The following is a 16,256-nucleotide window of genomic DNA, read 5'->3' as shown; positions in this document are numbered from 1 at the left end:
TTGCACAGTGGGAATCTGGAGAGTCACCGTTGTCAATGATGTGGTGTTTTGAAGCACATATTGAACAGGTTGTACGGCCATCGCAGCTGTGTAACCCGCGGCCGGGGTTGGGTGTGTAAGATCGGACTTCTATTTTTAAGTAGCCAACTTCTACATTTCCAGGAAGTGTGCTTGCACTGTGCCAGTATGAGGTGCATGGTTGGTATTTCTTTATCGTCTTTTCGGATTATGATCCTTTGCGCATTCACTACATTCTAGTAGGCAAGACCATCCAACATTTCTTTTTCAGTGATGTGGAGAAGATCTCTGTCAGAGATCACGCTGCGGACAGTGTTCAAAGATCTATGGGCAGTTATTGTCACAGGGACGTCCCCAATAGACTGAATGTTCGTCAGCTTTAAATGTTGTGATGCATCGTTAAGCTCGAGCAGCAAGTCTCCGCTGGCTATCTTGGTCAGTTTGTACTCTGGGCCCAAGGCAGTTGTCAAACTCTAGGAAACTAGAAACGAGGAACGAATTCGGGCAGGTTTCTGGTCAACTTTAGAATGGATCACGTGATATTTAGGGAAGTTGTTATTTTGCTGTTACTTCGGTCTGCCTCCTTTTGTCGAGGCGATCGGTTTTGGAGAAATTGGAAACCATAAGGTTTATGCGTTTTTCGGCCATGGATCCAGCCACCCACCATCAAGTCCAAAAAGGGGACAGGGCAGAAACTTGCAAGCAACTCCTGCCCGCACCAGCTGTACACCACAACTATAACCCTATATGGCGAAACTCAGGGTGGTTCTCCACAAAGGTTAACCCTAGCCGCCTCGAAGAAGGAAAGAACAAGAAGAGAGTAGAGGATAGGAGAGTTGTCAGAGAGGAGATAGGAAAGCGAAAGATGAAGGGGAGGAAAGGAAAAGGAGACTGCCGATTTCCTTCGGGTGGGTCAGCCTGGAGGTGCAGTCTATGTGAAGCTAGGACCAAAGTGGTTTGTTGCCTCCGCTAAGGGGCCTTAATGGTACAAAACCTCGGCATCGGCTCAACCACCAGGATCTCCTTTTCCCCAGATACGGCGATGCCACACATGACCAAAAGTGGGTGCTCGGGGTGCGTGGTGTCACACAGTACACTCAAACATCTGCTTTGGCAGATGACTCCTGCACAGGCTGGTCAGAGGGCTCAATCCCACAAACATGGAAAATTGCAGACATCATTCTCAATCCAAAACCTGCCAAACCCCTGAGCCTTGAGAACCTTAGGCCAATTTCGCTCACCTCTTGTAGAGGTGAGCTCATGGAGCCTGTAGTTCAGATCCACCACAACAGGTTTATGGAGGAGCAGGTGTACCCCCACACCATGAATGGATTCCGGCTAAAACTTCCTACGCAGCATGTAATGCTTCAGCTCAAACATAGAATTATTGAGGGGAAAATGCGGGACACCAGCATCATTCATTGACTTGACCTGGAAAACGCTTTCGATAATGTCAGAAATGATGTGATCTTAGAAAACCTCCACAAACTCAGGGTTGAAGCTCGCACCTACAGCTATATCCGGGAATTTCTCTCGGGCAGAAAGAGCTCCTTTCAAGTAGGAGACCTCCACTCGGATGACTCCCCCTTGGTAACAAGGGCACCCCACAGGGATAGGCCCTCTCACCCATTCTCTTCAATATCACAATGCTCAAACTTCCACACCAATTAGCGCAGGTCCCGCAGCTCCATCACGGCCTCTATGCGGATGACATTACCTTATGGACTGCAGGGCATAGTGATGCCCAAATCGAGGAGAGACTCCAGCATGCCACTGATATCATGGCACGCTTATGTAGGCCCCATGAGGCTGCAGTGCTCTCTGGCTAGATCTGGATTTAGCATATTCTGCAAAACCGGAGTTTTTGCACAACCACCACTGGCCATCGAACTCAGTATTCACAGAGTTCCTGTTACTCGAGTACCCAAAATTAAAATCCTGTGCCTAATCTTACAAGAGCATGGCTTCAATGGTAGTGCAATCCAAAAGCTTTAGTAACTGCCACACCAGCTTGAAGGAAGAGAATACCCTCCGCTTAGTGCAAGCTTTTGTGATCAGTCGCATAGCCTACATATGGCCTTACTTACATCTGAAAGTCAGCTGAAAAAGAGAAAGTGGAAGCCGTAATCAAAAATGCATCCAACAAGCAGTTGGGCAACCCATTCACACAGCAGATGAGATTTTTAGGCCTCAGGCTTCATAAAACTTCAAGTAAGAGTAATTAAGCGGTCCCCATCTCACAGTACGAATGGCTATCGGGCACGCCAACTGGCCGACAATTCCGTCCACACTAGGCATAAATTATGACCGACAAGGAAGACCAGCAACTGCCCTTCCCAAACAGTCATCCCACCGGTACTTCGAAAATGTCACCCAGATTTTAAAGTGGAATGCCATGCAGACCACCAAATCTTTGAGCAAATGTTTTCTTAATAATACGTCTCTAGTGTATGTCGATGCTGCAGATTCCTCGGCTGGAAAGATGGTAGCTGTGGCCAACAAGGAGCATGGTACATTCACAACTGGGGGCACTATACGTACTCAACACACACATGTTGGGGAAGAAACAGCCCCTGCTCTAGCCATTGCGGGACCCTCGGCAAAACTGGCAATATGTAATTACACGTTGAAAGAATCTCCCCACAAGCCAGCGCGCATTCTGTAAAATTCTCAGCCTCCACAATGCATTCGTCTAACCTGGACACCTGCTCATGCCTCCCTTGCTGGTAAGGAGGTGGTTGATAATTTAGCTCAAGAACTGTCCCGCCGAGCTGGGTCATGCAGCCCGCCCACAGCTATATACTCCGGCAAGGACAGGTTGTCTTATAAAAAAATCCTGCAGCACTACAGACTTGCAGACTCAGATTCCCCCAGGCAGACACAATGCTCTCTAAATGCCAGGCCAAAGGATGGCGTAAACTTCAAACTAACATCTATCCAAATCCCTAATTATGTAGCCTATATTCGAAAGGACTGTATTCAGAGAAATGCAAAAGTTGTGACATCAAAGCCAGTCTAAATCATATGATCCAAAACTGCCCACAGTCCCCACGCACGAGCCATTCATATGAGACTCTGATCACTGGGAAGCTCTACTGCTCAGCGCCAACCAGAAGACACAGATTATGTTCCTCCATCTGGCTAAAAGCGCCGCCGTTGTTCAAGGGATACCGGCCATCGTTTAAGCGGGGGCAGCCATTCGGGTCGCTCCTCTGTATCCACTGGTAAAGTTTTACCACCACCACCATCACCCCTAGAACCCGTACATCCCTGCCCTGGCCGTACTTCCAGGGAACCGGTATTCCTCAGGGACCTGCATTCCTCGGAAGCCAATATTCTGCAGAAACCACGAGCACTCTACAGCATGATGCCCCCAGGACACCATATCACCTATGTCAGCTGAGGACGACCCATTTCACTCGGGTCACGTCTAAGTCAGGGCCAGCTTTGTCAGCGATGTTTTAAACTACAGGACACGTGTGCTAGATTTAGAAGTCTTTGAGAAAAATAAAAACAGTGCATCTTAGTATGCCCACTAAACAAGTATATGACTGGGGACTAGAAAAGCAGCCTACAATGGGAAAGTGAACGTCCTACTCTGGGACCTGCAGCTGGTGCACGTAGAGAACCATCAGGCAGGGATCTCATGAAGGGTAACCATACCCGAGCTCCCTCAATATTGCCAAACTACACATTAATTTCCTCCACTATAAATGTTTCTGCAGATGCCTTGAAAGAAACATCCACAGCTTCTCTCGTCCTCTGCTTCCCTGCCTTCTTTCTTGCCCACCCCTCGCACTTTTTGTGCTTTTGAAGTCAGAAGTGTCTTGAAGCAAGCCGGAGACCCTGAAGGTAACAAAACCCTTCTCCGTATACACCACCATTTATTTTTATGACCCTTCTCCAACCACCATAACACTTCCTCCCCACGCCAAAAATCTTCCTCACAGCGCCGACAGTGAAAACAACCCTGGCTGAAGTACCCACCGTCTATTAGTGCATCAGCTACGCCAAACTATGGCACGATACAGCAATCGTAAGGACAAAAATGAGGACTGAGTTTAGGCTTTGGTATAGGCTGGCCAGGCATGCATTCTCACATTCATTCATTGGCGGAACATTGCACGGTTTGCTGTTCGACTTACTACGCTGCATTCCATGCTGACGAAACACGAGACATGGAATTTGCATAATATACCCCTTGCCGGGTTTATGGCGTTCGTTGCCCGCTGTCCACAGCCCAGCTAAACAGCCATGGATCACTACAGACCTCCTGCGGCACTTGCTATGTAGTTGATAAAGAGTGCCCTGTTAGTCACAAGGTTTCCTTGTACAAGTTCGACTCCTCAATGCGTGTGTGCGAGTGTGTTTCCTAATAAGGGAGATAACCTTGGTTAGGGGACGCTGTGCCGCTCTATGTGCCAGCGTCCTTCGTGAAGACCTTGACAAAACCTCTGCACAGCATTCGAGCGCATGTTTACGTGCGCATGCGCGGTTGCTCCTCTCCTCTTCCTACCGCGTTCTGGCCGCTGTCGCGTTCCAAGAAAAGGAAAAAAACTACAATGATTCAAATATGTCACGCTTTTCAGTACAACTTGTGTGGTAAATGGTAATGGGGTGGTTATCGGCCTTTTTTGTTAATGTATCTCGTGCCGCTCATATCTCACACCACTGTTTGTCCCTGGCGGCCCCAGAGCTGCCATCGCAATACCAAGTCAGCCTCTAACAACAGGTGTGTAAATCGTATTCTCATGCCTGATCCTGCTTTTGGAGCTCAAACACAGCACACTTGCTCGAGCAGATAACTAGGGATTGCACAGAGTAGCTGTAGAACTATGAAGACAAAGGTTTCCCTGGAAAACTGTCCCCGCCTGCATCAAAAGTCAGGCAATTCCTTGCTGTTCGTCTCGTGGAGAGACAAAACTGCAGCGAAAATGGCATGCCTCAGCTTCTGGTCAATGAACAAGGTCGTTAAAAACCACTCATCGTTAAACGTAGATAGGTCACTGATTTCGGACAGCAGCGCCACAGCAGCGAACTAATTTTCTCTGGCTACTGTCAACATAAACCAAAGGGTAAGGCAGTATGTTTTGTGCCATTGCCAGAAACATGTCCTAAATGCATCGAAAACAAGCACTATGGTGCCGGTAACATCCTGTGTGGTCATCACCCTGCTGATGCAGGGGTGTTGTGGGTGTTTCGGTGGCCTTGTATGGGGTTGCCTAAAACGTCTGTCCTCAAAGAGTTGAATGGGCCACTTTCAAGTGAGCAGTCACAAAAGGAAAGGAAGCTCCCCAGCCGATGCCCGGAGCACTCGTCTTTGTGTACACGCGTGTTAATGATTCTTTGCTCTCCTACAACCTAGCAACACAAGAGGTGCCGCCTCGGGCCCCTCAAACTACCTGTTGCTTGCCTCTTGCTTTCAAGTAGCGAATCTGCGTTCATGGTTGTTTTTTTAAGTCTCACAACCTGCCACTTTGAGAACGCACTTTGAGAACAATTTTCGCGACTTGATCGTTTTTCAACACCTGAAGCGGCGCGCAGTGATGACATTCTATCAGTCAATAGCTATTTCTTGCTTTTGAAACCACCAATAAAAAACACATTTCCAGCCAGCCTCTTTATCAGACGAAGAACCTAAAAACTGAAGAATGAGAAGCCCCCCTGACAAAGAGCACCGACTTTGGCCAAGTCTCTATGCGACTGTTCCTCCTTCTCCTGCTCCACTGCCATGTGGTCGCACTTGGCATGCGCTCATGCGGGGCGGGCTGCACGTAGGTTTTGCCACTTCTGTCCGCTCTGTCAGAAGCGGAGCGCTGGCGTTGCAGAGCAAACTCTAGCTTCGGTTCCTTATAAGCTATTCCGCAACCACGTGTAAAGCTCACATAATATCAACAGTGGAAGGATTTGGGGCAAGATCAACTGACTTGAAAAGCACGTGCTTTGCTGCACAACATGAGATAAACAATGGGAGGCATCGACTTAACATGAAGCAGAGTACGCGGCTGTATGTGGTTTGTCGCATCTGCCTAATCACAGAGACGCGTAAAAAGACGCCACGTGGGTTTCCTCTGCGGGCTCAAAGTTTCTTAGCTTTTGATGCGATGCCGTCGCTTGGTTGAGTTCAGAGAACAATGTGGCAGACAGATGGCAAAGCTGGCTCAGAATGCTATAAGTCCGCTGCCTTATTTCTAGGTGGCTTCCAAGGAAAAATGGCCAGGTTAACAATGATCAGGTTAACTACTACTGCTACCCAGCTTGTTTGCAGCAGACAGCACAGACGTTTGGGAAACCACTACAAAAAGTGATTAAAATTGATCAATTTCACAAAGCCCTCTGCGCATGTGCGCATTTACAGGAAACAGATAAGCTGCCAGCATTAAGGTGTAGGGCGCAATGCTAGCCCGCTCTACTAGGCTACTTAGCTTCCGTCGCGGCATTTAAATGCCAAGGCAAACTTTACCTGCTAAAGGACTCAAAGGTGTTACTACAAGGTCGCGTCAGATGCAGCAGAACATTCCGACACACATCGACACACGGGTTTTAAATCATTGGATAGTATTTGCATATCCCGCACATTTATCAGCCCTGACAAATTCAGTGTCCACTCGTCATAGAACATGTGTCTTCATTTCTTCATGTTCCTTGATTGAAAAAAGCTGTGAGCTCATTTTTCTGTTTCTCATTACATATATAAATATACATGTCAATATTGAGAGTTTCAGGAAAGACTCAATTTTCTAAAGATAGGAAGTTTGAAAAACAAGAGTATTTTCCGCAACGAACTTTAAACCATGACAGGCATAATGTACTGTGTAGAAGTTTTTTTAGATTACATCAGCAATAAACTAAAGCTCACTAATTAAATGTTTAACATCATTAGGCACTTAGTATGGAAGGGAATTTCGAAGCTGAGGACAAGAAATGTAATACAGCATTTTTGAAATGCAGAAAATCTCCTTTTGTAAAGCCCCGCAGCACGAAAAAATATGGTGCATTTTACTGCACAAAACCTAAACTGAGTGCATGAGATGTGCAGGAAGCTCAGTGTAGACTTCATATGCAATAATAACACGTTGCTGTGAACCCAGTGAAAATTCCTTCTGCAATAAAAATTCCTTCTGTAGCAACAATGTCTGCTTGCTATTGCTGCCATGCCCCGGTCATTGATTGAGTTATTGTACTCTGTACATTTTCTTGTGGTCTTTTTTGCTACTGGCCGGTGACATCGAAACAAATCCTGGCCCAGCTGATGAGTCGACTGCAGAGCAATTGAAGGCTTTAGCAAATCATATTCAAGAAATAAAAAAAGTAAAACAACCAACCAAAAGCTTGTCACGATTGATAAAAAGCTGGAGGGCATTGGCCTGCTTGAGAAACAGGTGTCTGAATGCAATGAAAAAATAACCAAGCAGAATGTTTCATACCTGTGGAAAAGGCAGATTATCTCAAAAAGAGAAGCAGCAGGTCTAATATCATCATCTATGGTTTGAAAGAGCAAGAGGGCGAGTCGGCAGAGTGTCTACAAGTAACTGTAACCAGAGATATACAGTCGAACTTGGATATATCGAACCTGGATGATTCGAATTTTGGTTATATCAAACTCACGGAATATCCCCTTGAAAATCCCATGTAAAAGTATAGAAAAGCTGTGTTGTATACTGAACTCATTTTTACCGGTTGTTCGATATATCGAACTCTGCACCACGCATTGGACGGTGCGCCTTCCCCAAAGACTATCGCTGTACACCGTAGCTATGAACTCTGGATGGTTCGCCAGACAAGGCTAACCCTCGCCATCTGGAAATAGGAAGGAGTATAGAGGATAGGAGAAGACAGAACAGAAAGGAGATGGAAAAGTGAAAGATGGAGGGGAAGATAGGAAAAGGCGACTGCAAATTTCCCCCGGATGGGTCAGTCCGAAGGTGCCGTCTATGGAAAGCGTGGGCCAAAGTGGTGTGTTGCCTCCACCGAGGGGCCTTAAAGGTCTGAACACTCGGCATCAGCTCAACCACCAGGATCCCCTTTTCCCCAGACACGGCGACGCCACGCACGACTAAACGTGGGTGTTCAAGGTCCGTGGTGTCGCACAGTATACACGCAAACATCTACTTTAACAGATGCCCCCTGAGGGGAAATGTTTTAACATCGCAATTTTTACAGCTGTAAAATCTGGCTCATGTAAAGGCTGACAAAGGTGCACTTGCGATAGTTTTGTATCGTTTCGTCTGCTGTATGTATCCTGTTTTACTATCTATGTTTTACTATGTTTTACTATCCATAGCATGTACTGCGCAAGTAGGTAGTTTCCCGTGCGCACTATAGTCTATAGTATTTCTTGCGCACATGTCAGCCAATCGCGAGCGAGAACCTCGATTTTCGGAGCCTTCGACAGTTTAGCAGTCTGTTCCCGGCATACAAGCGGACAAAAAAGCCACCAGAGAAGCCCACGCTTGAGCTAGACAGTGAGCCGTGCGAGAGCGGGCTTACCTTCGCTCGAAAGCTAAAGAACAGCACCAACACAACAGTCCATTTTCACACGACTCCCCATCAGTTCTTAGCAGGTGAAGTAAGCACGCAGTGCGCTGAAGCTTGATTCGTGCCACGCAATCTACTGCTGTCTCAAGCATCGAGCTTCAGCACAATATGACACCGTCATGTGCAAAACAAGATGCCGAAAGGGATCAGGCATTTCGTTTCACGTGCGAGTGCTTTCTTTTTTTTCCCACTTCAAATGAGCATTTCACCTCACCTGCTTTTCTTTGCCGGCTGTATTTCTAGAAATCTTTTCAAGTCTCGCTCATCAGGGCTCGCTACCACATTGACCAACGTTCTAACTAAGACATCGTCTAAACTTGTCAAACAAACCAGGAAATATTCAACTAGCAATATTGAATTGTGCCGCAGCCCCGTTCCGCACACCACACCACACTGCAGGTGTTGCGATTCGTAATGCACGCGGCCACCATGGTCCCCGTTTTTCCAAAGTTGGCAAGTTAATACACCAATATTTTCACTATATTTGGTCCAAAAGTCGCATGGAAAGTGTTGGCTACCATGCGTGAAGTACCATCATGGCTGCAAACACTATTAGCAAAGGAGCGAGTTTACATGGGTGCCACCACCACTTTCACTCTAGTCTCTGTTGTATTAACTCTATGGAACCGAAGGTGGACGTATGGGCAAGAAGTAGATCACACATCACTACCATCTGTGTTCTACTTTTAGAAACATGCTGAGCACAGTCATCGGAAGTCATGCTGGTCTGTAAGCAAGCGCTAATAATACAGTATAGTGTTTCGGCACCTGATCGGAACCGGCACAGCAGCAGACGACAAGGTGGCCAGTGTCGGTTTGTGGTCACCAAGCGTTTCAACATGGAGACCGCTGTCGATGGGAGGAGCTTCGCAGTCCAAACTTCAATCACTTATTTCAAAATAAAGAATGCATTTAGGGAGCTCAATCTTTAGAAAAAAAATTATTAGGGCCAATATAATTTGTCAAACTAGAATATATTAAATGACCATGGCATGAGGTCTTTAATCTTCACATCTCTGTAATTATCTCAATGGTTTGACTACTATAGTTTTAGATACAGGGAAATCCTGCCGTTACGTTTTTCAAGGAACCACAGAAATAAAATGTACCAGAGAGGAAACATTGATAGTATAAAGACGTGCCTCAGAGCCAGCTTGTGCATCTCTAACAAGCAGCCCTCCCTACGCGGCTCTTACTGTGACACAGCTTTGTTTTCGCGCTTTTTAGCCAGATTTTTAGCACGGAAACCAGCAGTTATCGTAAGTCGGGGGCAAGAAAAGCACTCACGGAGAATTGCTGCTGGCCTCGTCGGCATGGGCGTCTTCAGCCGTAGCAGGCTCTGAAACAGAACGTGACATGACCACTAATGACCAAAAAGAAAACATGCAGGTTCTTGAAGCCCAGCATAAAAACACTGGTAGCACATGATGAAATTTTGCATAAACCGAAAAGAATTTCACCTCGAAAATGCTGCAAAACAAAACCAAAACATGGTGAAAAGTTAGTTGGACTGCATGTCTTCTTCAGGGCAAAGACGCATCCAAGTACTAGTTATTGAATGCGTGCTACAAGAGAATATGAGCAGCTGATGACCGAACATCTGATTGCAGCATGTGATAATCATGACAGTTATGTGCCCCCATTATGTGCACATAATAGAGTCGAACGATGAGCTAGTTGGTCACACATCTCTGCCTTCTTCCAAGAGATATGTGCACATATTCAGATCAATACAGTATAGGCGTGCCCCAGCTTAAATAGATGTACATTTAGAAAAAAAGGAAAGCATTCTTCTAAAAAGAAATCAAGTGCATGTCGTTGGGAGTTATGAAATGTACCAGCTAGTATTTTTGTCGTTCCGGCTACCTCAACAATTAGCCAGCATTAACCAACGTTTCAAATGTGGCTTTAATCGCTCAGGTCTGCAGAGCACAACTATCGAGCACTATACCAAGGCTACCTTGATATAGCTCTTTTTATTTGGCCGAAATGAAAGCCTGCGAAAGAACAAAAGCACCATATGAAATGTGCTCCACATACCCAAATGTGTTGTGATTACAGTGATCTCTGACAACTGACAACTTAGAGCTGGCGCCTTTGTGCTGAACGTGACAAAATTTCACCTCACGGCTTGCTCTGAGATAAACGTCAGCAGCTGACCACCCTCAACACAGCATGATCAGCAAAGGGCCAGCTGATGCAAGGAGTTTAAACTGAGCTGGTGAGATGAAGCTAAACAAGGGCAACTCAAACAAGGAAAAGACAAAGGTTTAAGAAGAAATTCACTGACCATGGCGCTACACAACTTTTTTTGCTGACATGATGGCATTTTTTGCTCCCAACTCATTCTAAAATCTCCTGCTCTCATGGCATTCAGGTGCTCAACTCAAAGATCCAACCATTGCAACCGTGTAAGGCGAAATGCAGAAGACGCCCACACGACATGCAATGTTAGCACCGCTCCAAAGAGAAGCCGGCAGTTAAAATCAGTTCAGCACCCCCGACTGCAGTGTCTTTCATAGATAGCCCCTTAGTGTTCCTTCTGGTAATTAAACTCGCACATCGCACCACATCACTCCATTAATGATGCCACAGTGGCAGTGCACTCTACCGTTCACCCTCCCCAACGGGCTGTTCTTATTACGCCCTTTCCCAGGTTTGCCAATCACGATCGTAGCCAGAATGCAAGAGTGACTGTGCACTGAGGATTTGCTGTGTTACATTAAGGCTTGCTTAATTCTTCATTACAAGTTTCATGCTGTTCTGTGCAAACGTAAACTAATCGAAATGCAGCCAGGTAAGCTGATGCAGCACTGGTAACTATGCTTGAGGCCCCTAACTTCCTGCAATATAAAAATGTTAAAATTCGGCAAACTGAGACCATGTAGTCAGCGAAATCCCTTCAGAGATCAAATTATACTTCAGGATGCACCTCACGTAAAACTCCAAGCCAAGGAATTGAACGTAGCATGAATTTTTTTTCTCCAGCTTTGAAGGTAGTGAAAGCGACCTTGAGAGCCACCTGAACGAGCCAGCTTTTTAACGACCTGGAGCAAAGCCCGGTCCATATAAATGCAGAGAAAAAGGTGGATTCATATACAGAAAGAAAACTGCGCTGACTGTCTAGAGAGACATGTAACTGAGAGAGCTGGGAGTAGTAGCAAAAGCGGAGAATTGCAAAGGGGCCTAGGACTGGCCAACTTGACGCACTGAGTAGCAGCAGAAACTCTGTGATGCAACTGCTGCTTTGTGGGGGGCTGCATGCACTAAGGTATCAGAGACTCGACCTTGACCCTTGAGATCATTCTAAACATTGAGGCGAACTGCCATAGGTAAGAGTGTAATTATTTTCAAGCATTTATATAGCATCCAAAGGCTATGTCCATAGTTCTGGACACAATTTGAACATCAGTAAATCCTCGTGCAGCAAACCTTTATTGATACATTCCTGCTGCACACATACAAAAATTGCAGGAATGAAAAATGACAAGAATGCTGAATTGGGCGAGTTGGTGCGTTTGCATTTTCGGAAACATAGCGCAAAGAAGACAAGGACAAAATAAGGGATACACACACGAGCGCTCATGTGTGTATCCCTTACTTTGTCCTGTCTTCTTTGCGCTACATTTCCTGAAATGAAAAATGATGCAAGAAATTATGCTACTTTCCTGTGATTAATATGTTCCTGGATAAAATGATTTTCCATCTAGTCTGTTTAACATTGCAACCAATTCTGGCCATATAATGGACTCAGTGACCAGTTGTATGTGTGTAAAGCATAAAAATAGGGCTAAAGCGGGGCCACCTGGCCCGAAGCACTGACTGCAGTAGCAGTCATGGGTTGCGGTGGCTTCTCTACTGTGGCAAGGTGCAAAGCAAAACACACACACACACACACAAAAAAAAAAACCACACATAGGAAAGCAACACAAAAAGAAACACACAAGGCAAGGCTGATTGCAAGGCATCCTAGAACTACCATGATGTGCTTACACAAAAGCGGTTCGGATCACGAAAACCAGCATGGAAAGTAAGAACACCGAGACAGCCACCCATCGCAGCAGCTTCACCCTGGTTCACAAGTGCACGGGGCACACAAGCAAAAAAAGGAAGAAAACTTCTCAATACCTTTATCAAAGCCCCTAATCGCCCTGCTGTATTGCCAAGTTCCCTCTTCGCTTTAATAGCGCGATGGCAGACAAAATTCTATGAACACTAAAAGAAAAGTTATTCAGAGCTTGTGCCATAAAGTGCTAGTCAACATATTGATGAAGTGAAATTCAAATTGTCATTAAATGCCGTTTTACCTCGTGCAGCATGTGATACTATGTGCATAATGCCAAGATTTGACCTAGTCACATTTCTGCTCTAGAGCAAATGCAATAATGCACCGTTTCTCTTTTTCTTTTTGCACTGGCAAGGAAGTCCTCCCTGCTTTAAAAATGCACCCCCGAGCAAGATATATACTTTCTTTTAACTTTTGCGCAAAGGTGCATGGAAGCCATCATATGAGAATGCACTTTTCTTACATACAATAGAAGCATTTCACATGTTTTTTTTTTCTTTTCATGACAGTGCAATGTGGTCCCCCGAGTGTCGGCTCACTGCGTCGAGAAAGTTTGTCTTAACTGAAATGCAAAACGTTCGTCCTGAGCAGATTTTTGTTTTCACACAGAGTCATATGGAGTGCCAACTGTCTTGACGTTACTCATCTTTTTTTTTTAATTTTTTACTTATTTGCCAATACTGTTGGCCGTGGGGCTGTTACAGTAGTGGGACATAACACGAGTTTAATTCGAAACATTCACAAGGAGTACAAATTTCACTATAAATTTAAGCCACATTGTGTGCAGTATAATGTTCAAACAATGTAGCTGATTTTCAGACTTTCAACGCAAGTGCAGATAAATCACACAAACAACGGAAAAAAATATGTACATTTTCCAGTATACCTTTGCAAGAAACGTCACCAGTACAATGCTTGACAATACGTTTTCACGTTTTTCAGTGTAAAGTAGAAATAGCTTTTTCAAATGTTGTCAAAGTAGCGGCCTGTAACAGAGGTACTAGTAAATTATTCCATACTGCTTTCGTCTTTGGGAAATAAGAATTAGCATATACATTAATGTGCGGAATGGGGGCTTGGTAGTGATATTCATGGCTTGCTCTTAGAAGCTAATTTGTTTAGGGACTAAGTAATGGGAACTGTTGATGTTCAAGGAGTTTTTTGAAAGCTGAAACAGGAATTTCAATCTGGCCAACCACCGACACTCATTAAGAGGGATGTGTGACTGCCGAGATCAACACCACCAATGGGTGAAGGTCAAACTAACCGTGTCGCTCATTGGCTGCAGCTGGGCTGGCATCTCCGGGGGATGACGGCAGGTCAGACACCGGCATCTTGGCGCCCTGCAGAAGCTCGGGGGCCACAAACGTCTCGTCAGGGTCAGCAGGCTTCCTCGGCATCGAGAAGATTGAGTCGTCGGTGAAGTGAGTGTCCACGTGCGTCTGGGACAGCTTCTTTGAACGGGAAGACCTGGTGGCAGGCACTGTGGTACGGTTCACTGACAGGAAGTACCTGCGAGGAGAAGGGAGATCTAGAACAGATATTTCCATCTTGGCCAAGGCCCTAGGCAGTTGTCTTGTTATGGCCAACAACCCAACAGCAACACTTGTTATCTGCCTGGTATGAAATTCACGAGCAAATCCTATTGCTCGTGAATTTCGAACATCGAAAACTGCTCCAAACAGTGCATGCTACGTCCCTTAAAGAACAACATGACTAACTGCTCATCCTATCAAATACTCAATAGAAACTAAAATACACAAAACAGAACGCCAAAAAAAGCACACCTAAAACGAACACGCACTACACTGGAATAAAATGATAAAATGTTGGGTGCTTGCAGAGGTGTACAAGTAGTGTAACTCCACCCTCCAGAAGACACCTGCATCCCCAGGAGTGACTTCATAGCATTGTAGTTATAGGACAAAAAAATAAAAAATAACTTAAGCACAAAGTGTAGATATCTCACCAGCAACACTCTCTCTTCCATTTTTCTTTTGCCTGAGAATTTCCTTTATTCTTGCATTCCCACAACACTGTTTTCATCCAAATTGCTTTAAACTGCCACTGACCACCCTTAGAATGAAATTTCCTACGTGGTGACTATGAAGCATCCCCCAGGAACATAAGACCATAAAATTTTTTTAGAAAATTAACAGCCGAGCTGCTCCCATAACAATCAACCTGTTTTGCAATGCTCCTATAGTATCCTTCCGTTCCCAATCTAAGATTTTTCATTCGCCTGCCTGGTTGACTAGCGTACGCAAGAGAAATAAAAATATGCGTCTCTGTCTGCGTTCTGGAGCTGTTTGAAAACAAAGAAATATGCCCTCCTCCTGCAATGTAGGCGTGTGGCACTGTGGAGTCTGATGGAGTACATCAGATGCCCACATCATGGCTCGCCTTGTGTGGTATACTTCCTTCATCCAAAAGTCACTGTGTGCAAGAAACCGAGAAGAAAATGAGCGCTAAAGTCACGGAGCAAGCTCCACAATGGGCTCCCTTAATATGCTGTTTGTATAATAGGAAATTACAAATTTGCAATTGTCATCGCAATGAGTTGGACCCTACTATGCATGCCCATTCAGTAAGACTGACCAACAAGTGGACCCATAGGACAACATGTCTTTGTTTAGAGGCGCCAATAAGAGATGACACCTCGGAACTTCCGCCCTCATCTAAACTGACGGGCAACAAAAAAATGAGCATGCACAATCAGCGGATGAGCAAATGTGCGGTCTAGGCCTATGCCCACCATTCAACCATCGGCCAGAGGGATGGACCAATGTAGCCTCTTCCGCACTGACATCAACGCAGCGGTCAAAGTGCCAGCGCAGAGAGTGAGAAGATCCAGCTTTCCGAAAGTGAGCATGAGATGGCTTTCATTTGAATTTTTACTTCTTGTCAAGGTGTGTGTGACCATAGTATTTTTCAGGCTATATTCGATGCCTGATCTAGGCACCAGGGTTGTCTCGTTAAAAACGTACCGATCCTGGCCATTTGGCCTTTAAACCAAGTGTCGATGCCACTCTGTTGTAAGTGATGCAACCCAGCTCTGTAAATCTCCGCCTCAGTTTATTGTTTCTGTGTCTGGCTTGAGTCTATTGTTTTCACAATCCATATTAGTTGGAGCATTTCAGAAAAGGCAAGCGAAAAATTTCGCACTCTGCTTGCACTTTGGATTCTGCATAACTGCGATGACCTGGAATGAAAGCAACACATTTACTGCTTTAAACTGCAAACACTGAGCTGCAAAAAAATGAGACAGACCGGTAGTGCATAAGAAAAGTGAGTGCATGAAAAATTTCCTCTCAGAATACGCTATATATTAGTACTTCCACCGTGCGTACTAGCCGGGCTCGGCATACCAGGTTTATTCTGAACTAAGGCCCACCAAAGCGAACAGCCCTAAGCAATGACAGTCAGTATCTACAAAAAAGAAAGATGAAGCTGCATGTCGACAGGTGAGGAAGACGAAGCGCCAAGCGTGGCTCACAATATCTATACACGCACATGAGCACACTTCCCATCTGCCCATTTTTGCACGCGGCATTCTCAGCAACTCCTTTGAAAGAGGAATTAATGTTTACAAATTTTCTCAGGTACAACAACACTTCTTTTTTATATTCCAATA

At 45.3% G+C, this 16,256-nt stretch overlaps 1 protein-coding gene across 5 annotated transcripts in view; it reads right to left on the bottom strand.

The window, feature by feature from the left end:
• LOC146192227 (uncharacterized) overlaps positions 1–16,256 on the bottom strand; it is a 78,290-nt gene that overhangs the window by 29,999 nt on the left and 32,035 nt on the right. For all 5 annotated transcript variants that reach the window (XM_084602391.1, XM_084602392.1, XM_084602393.1 and 2 more), the window contains exons 6-7: positions 13,890–14,134; positions 9,844–9,895 (exon numbers count right to left, since the gene is read on the bottom strand). In XM_084602391.1, the coding sequence (XP_084458517.1) occupies positions 9,844–9,895; positions 13,890–14,134 (297 nt within the window). The remainder of the gene's footprint in view (positions 1–9,843; positions 9,896–13,889; positions 14,135–16,256) is intronic.

The sequence above is a fragment of the Amblyomma maculatum genome, chromosome 4 (assembly GCF_055883805.1).
Source record: "Amblyomma maculatum isolate TAMU_Amacu chromosome 4, ASM5588380v1, whole genome shotgun sequence".
Lineage (NCBI taxonomy): Eukaryota > Metazoa > Arthropoda > Arachnida > Ixodida > Ixodidae > Amblyomma > Amblyomma maculatum.
Note: the sequence above shows the minus strand (reverse complement) of the source record. Positions and strands in the feature narration are given on the sequence as shown.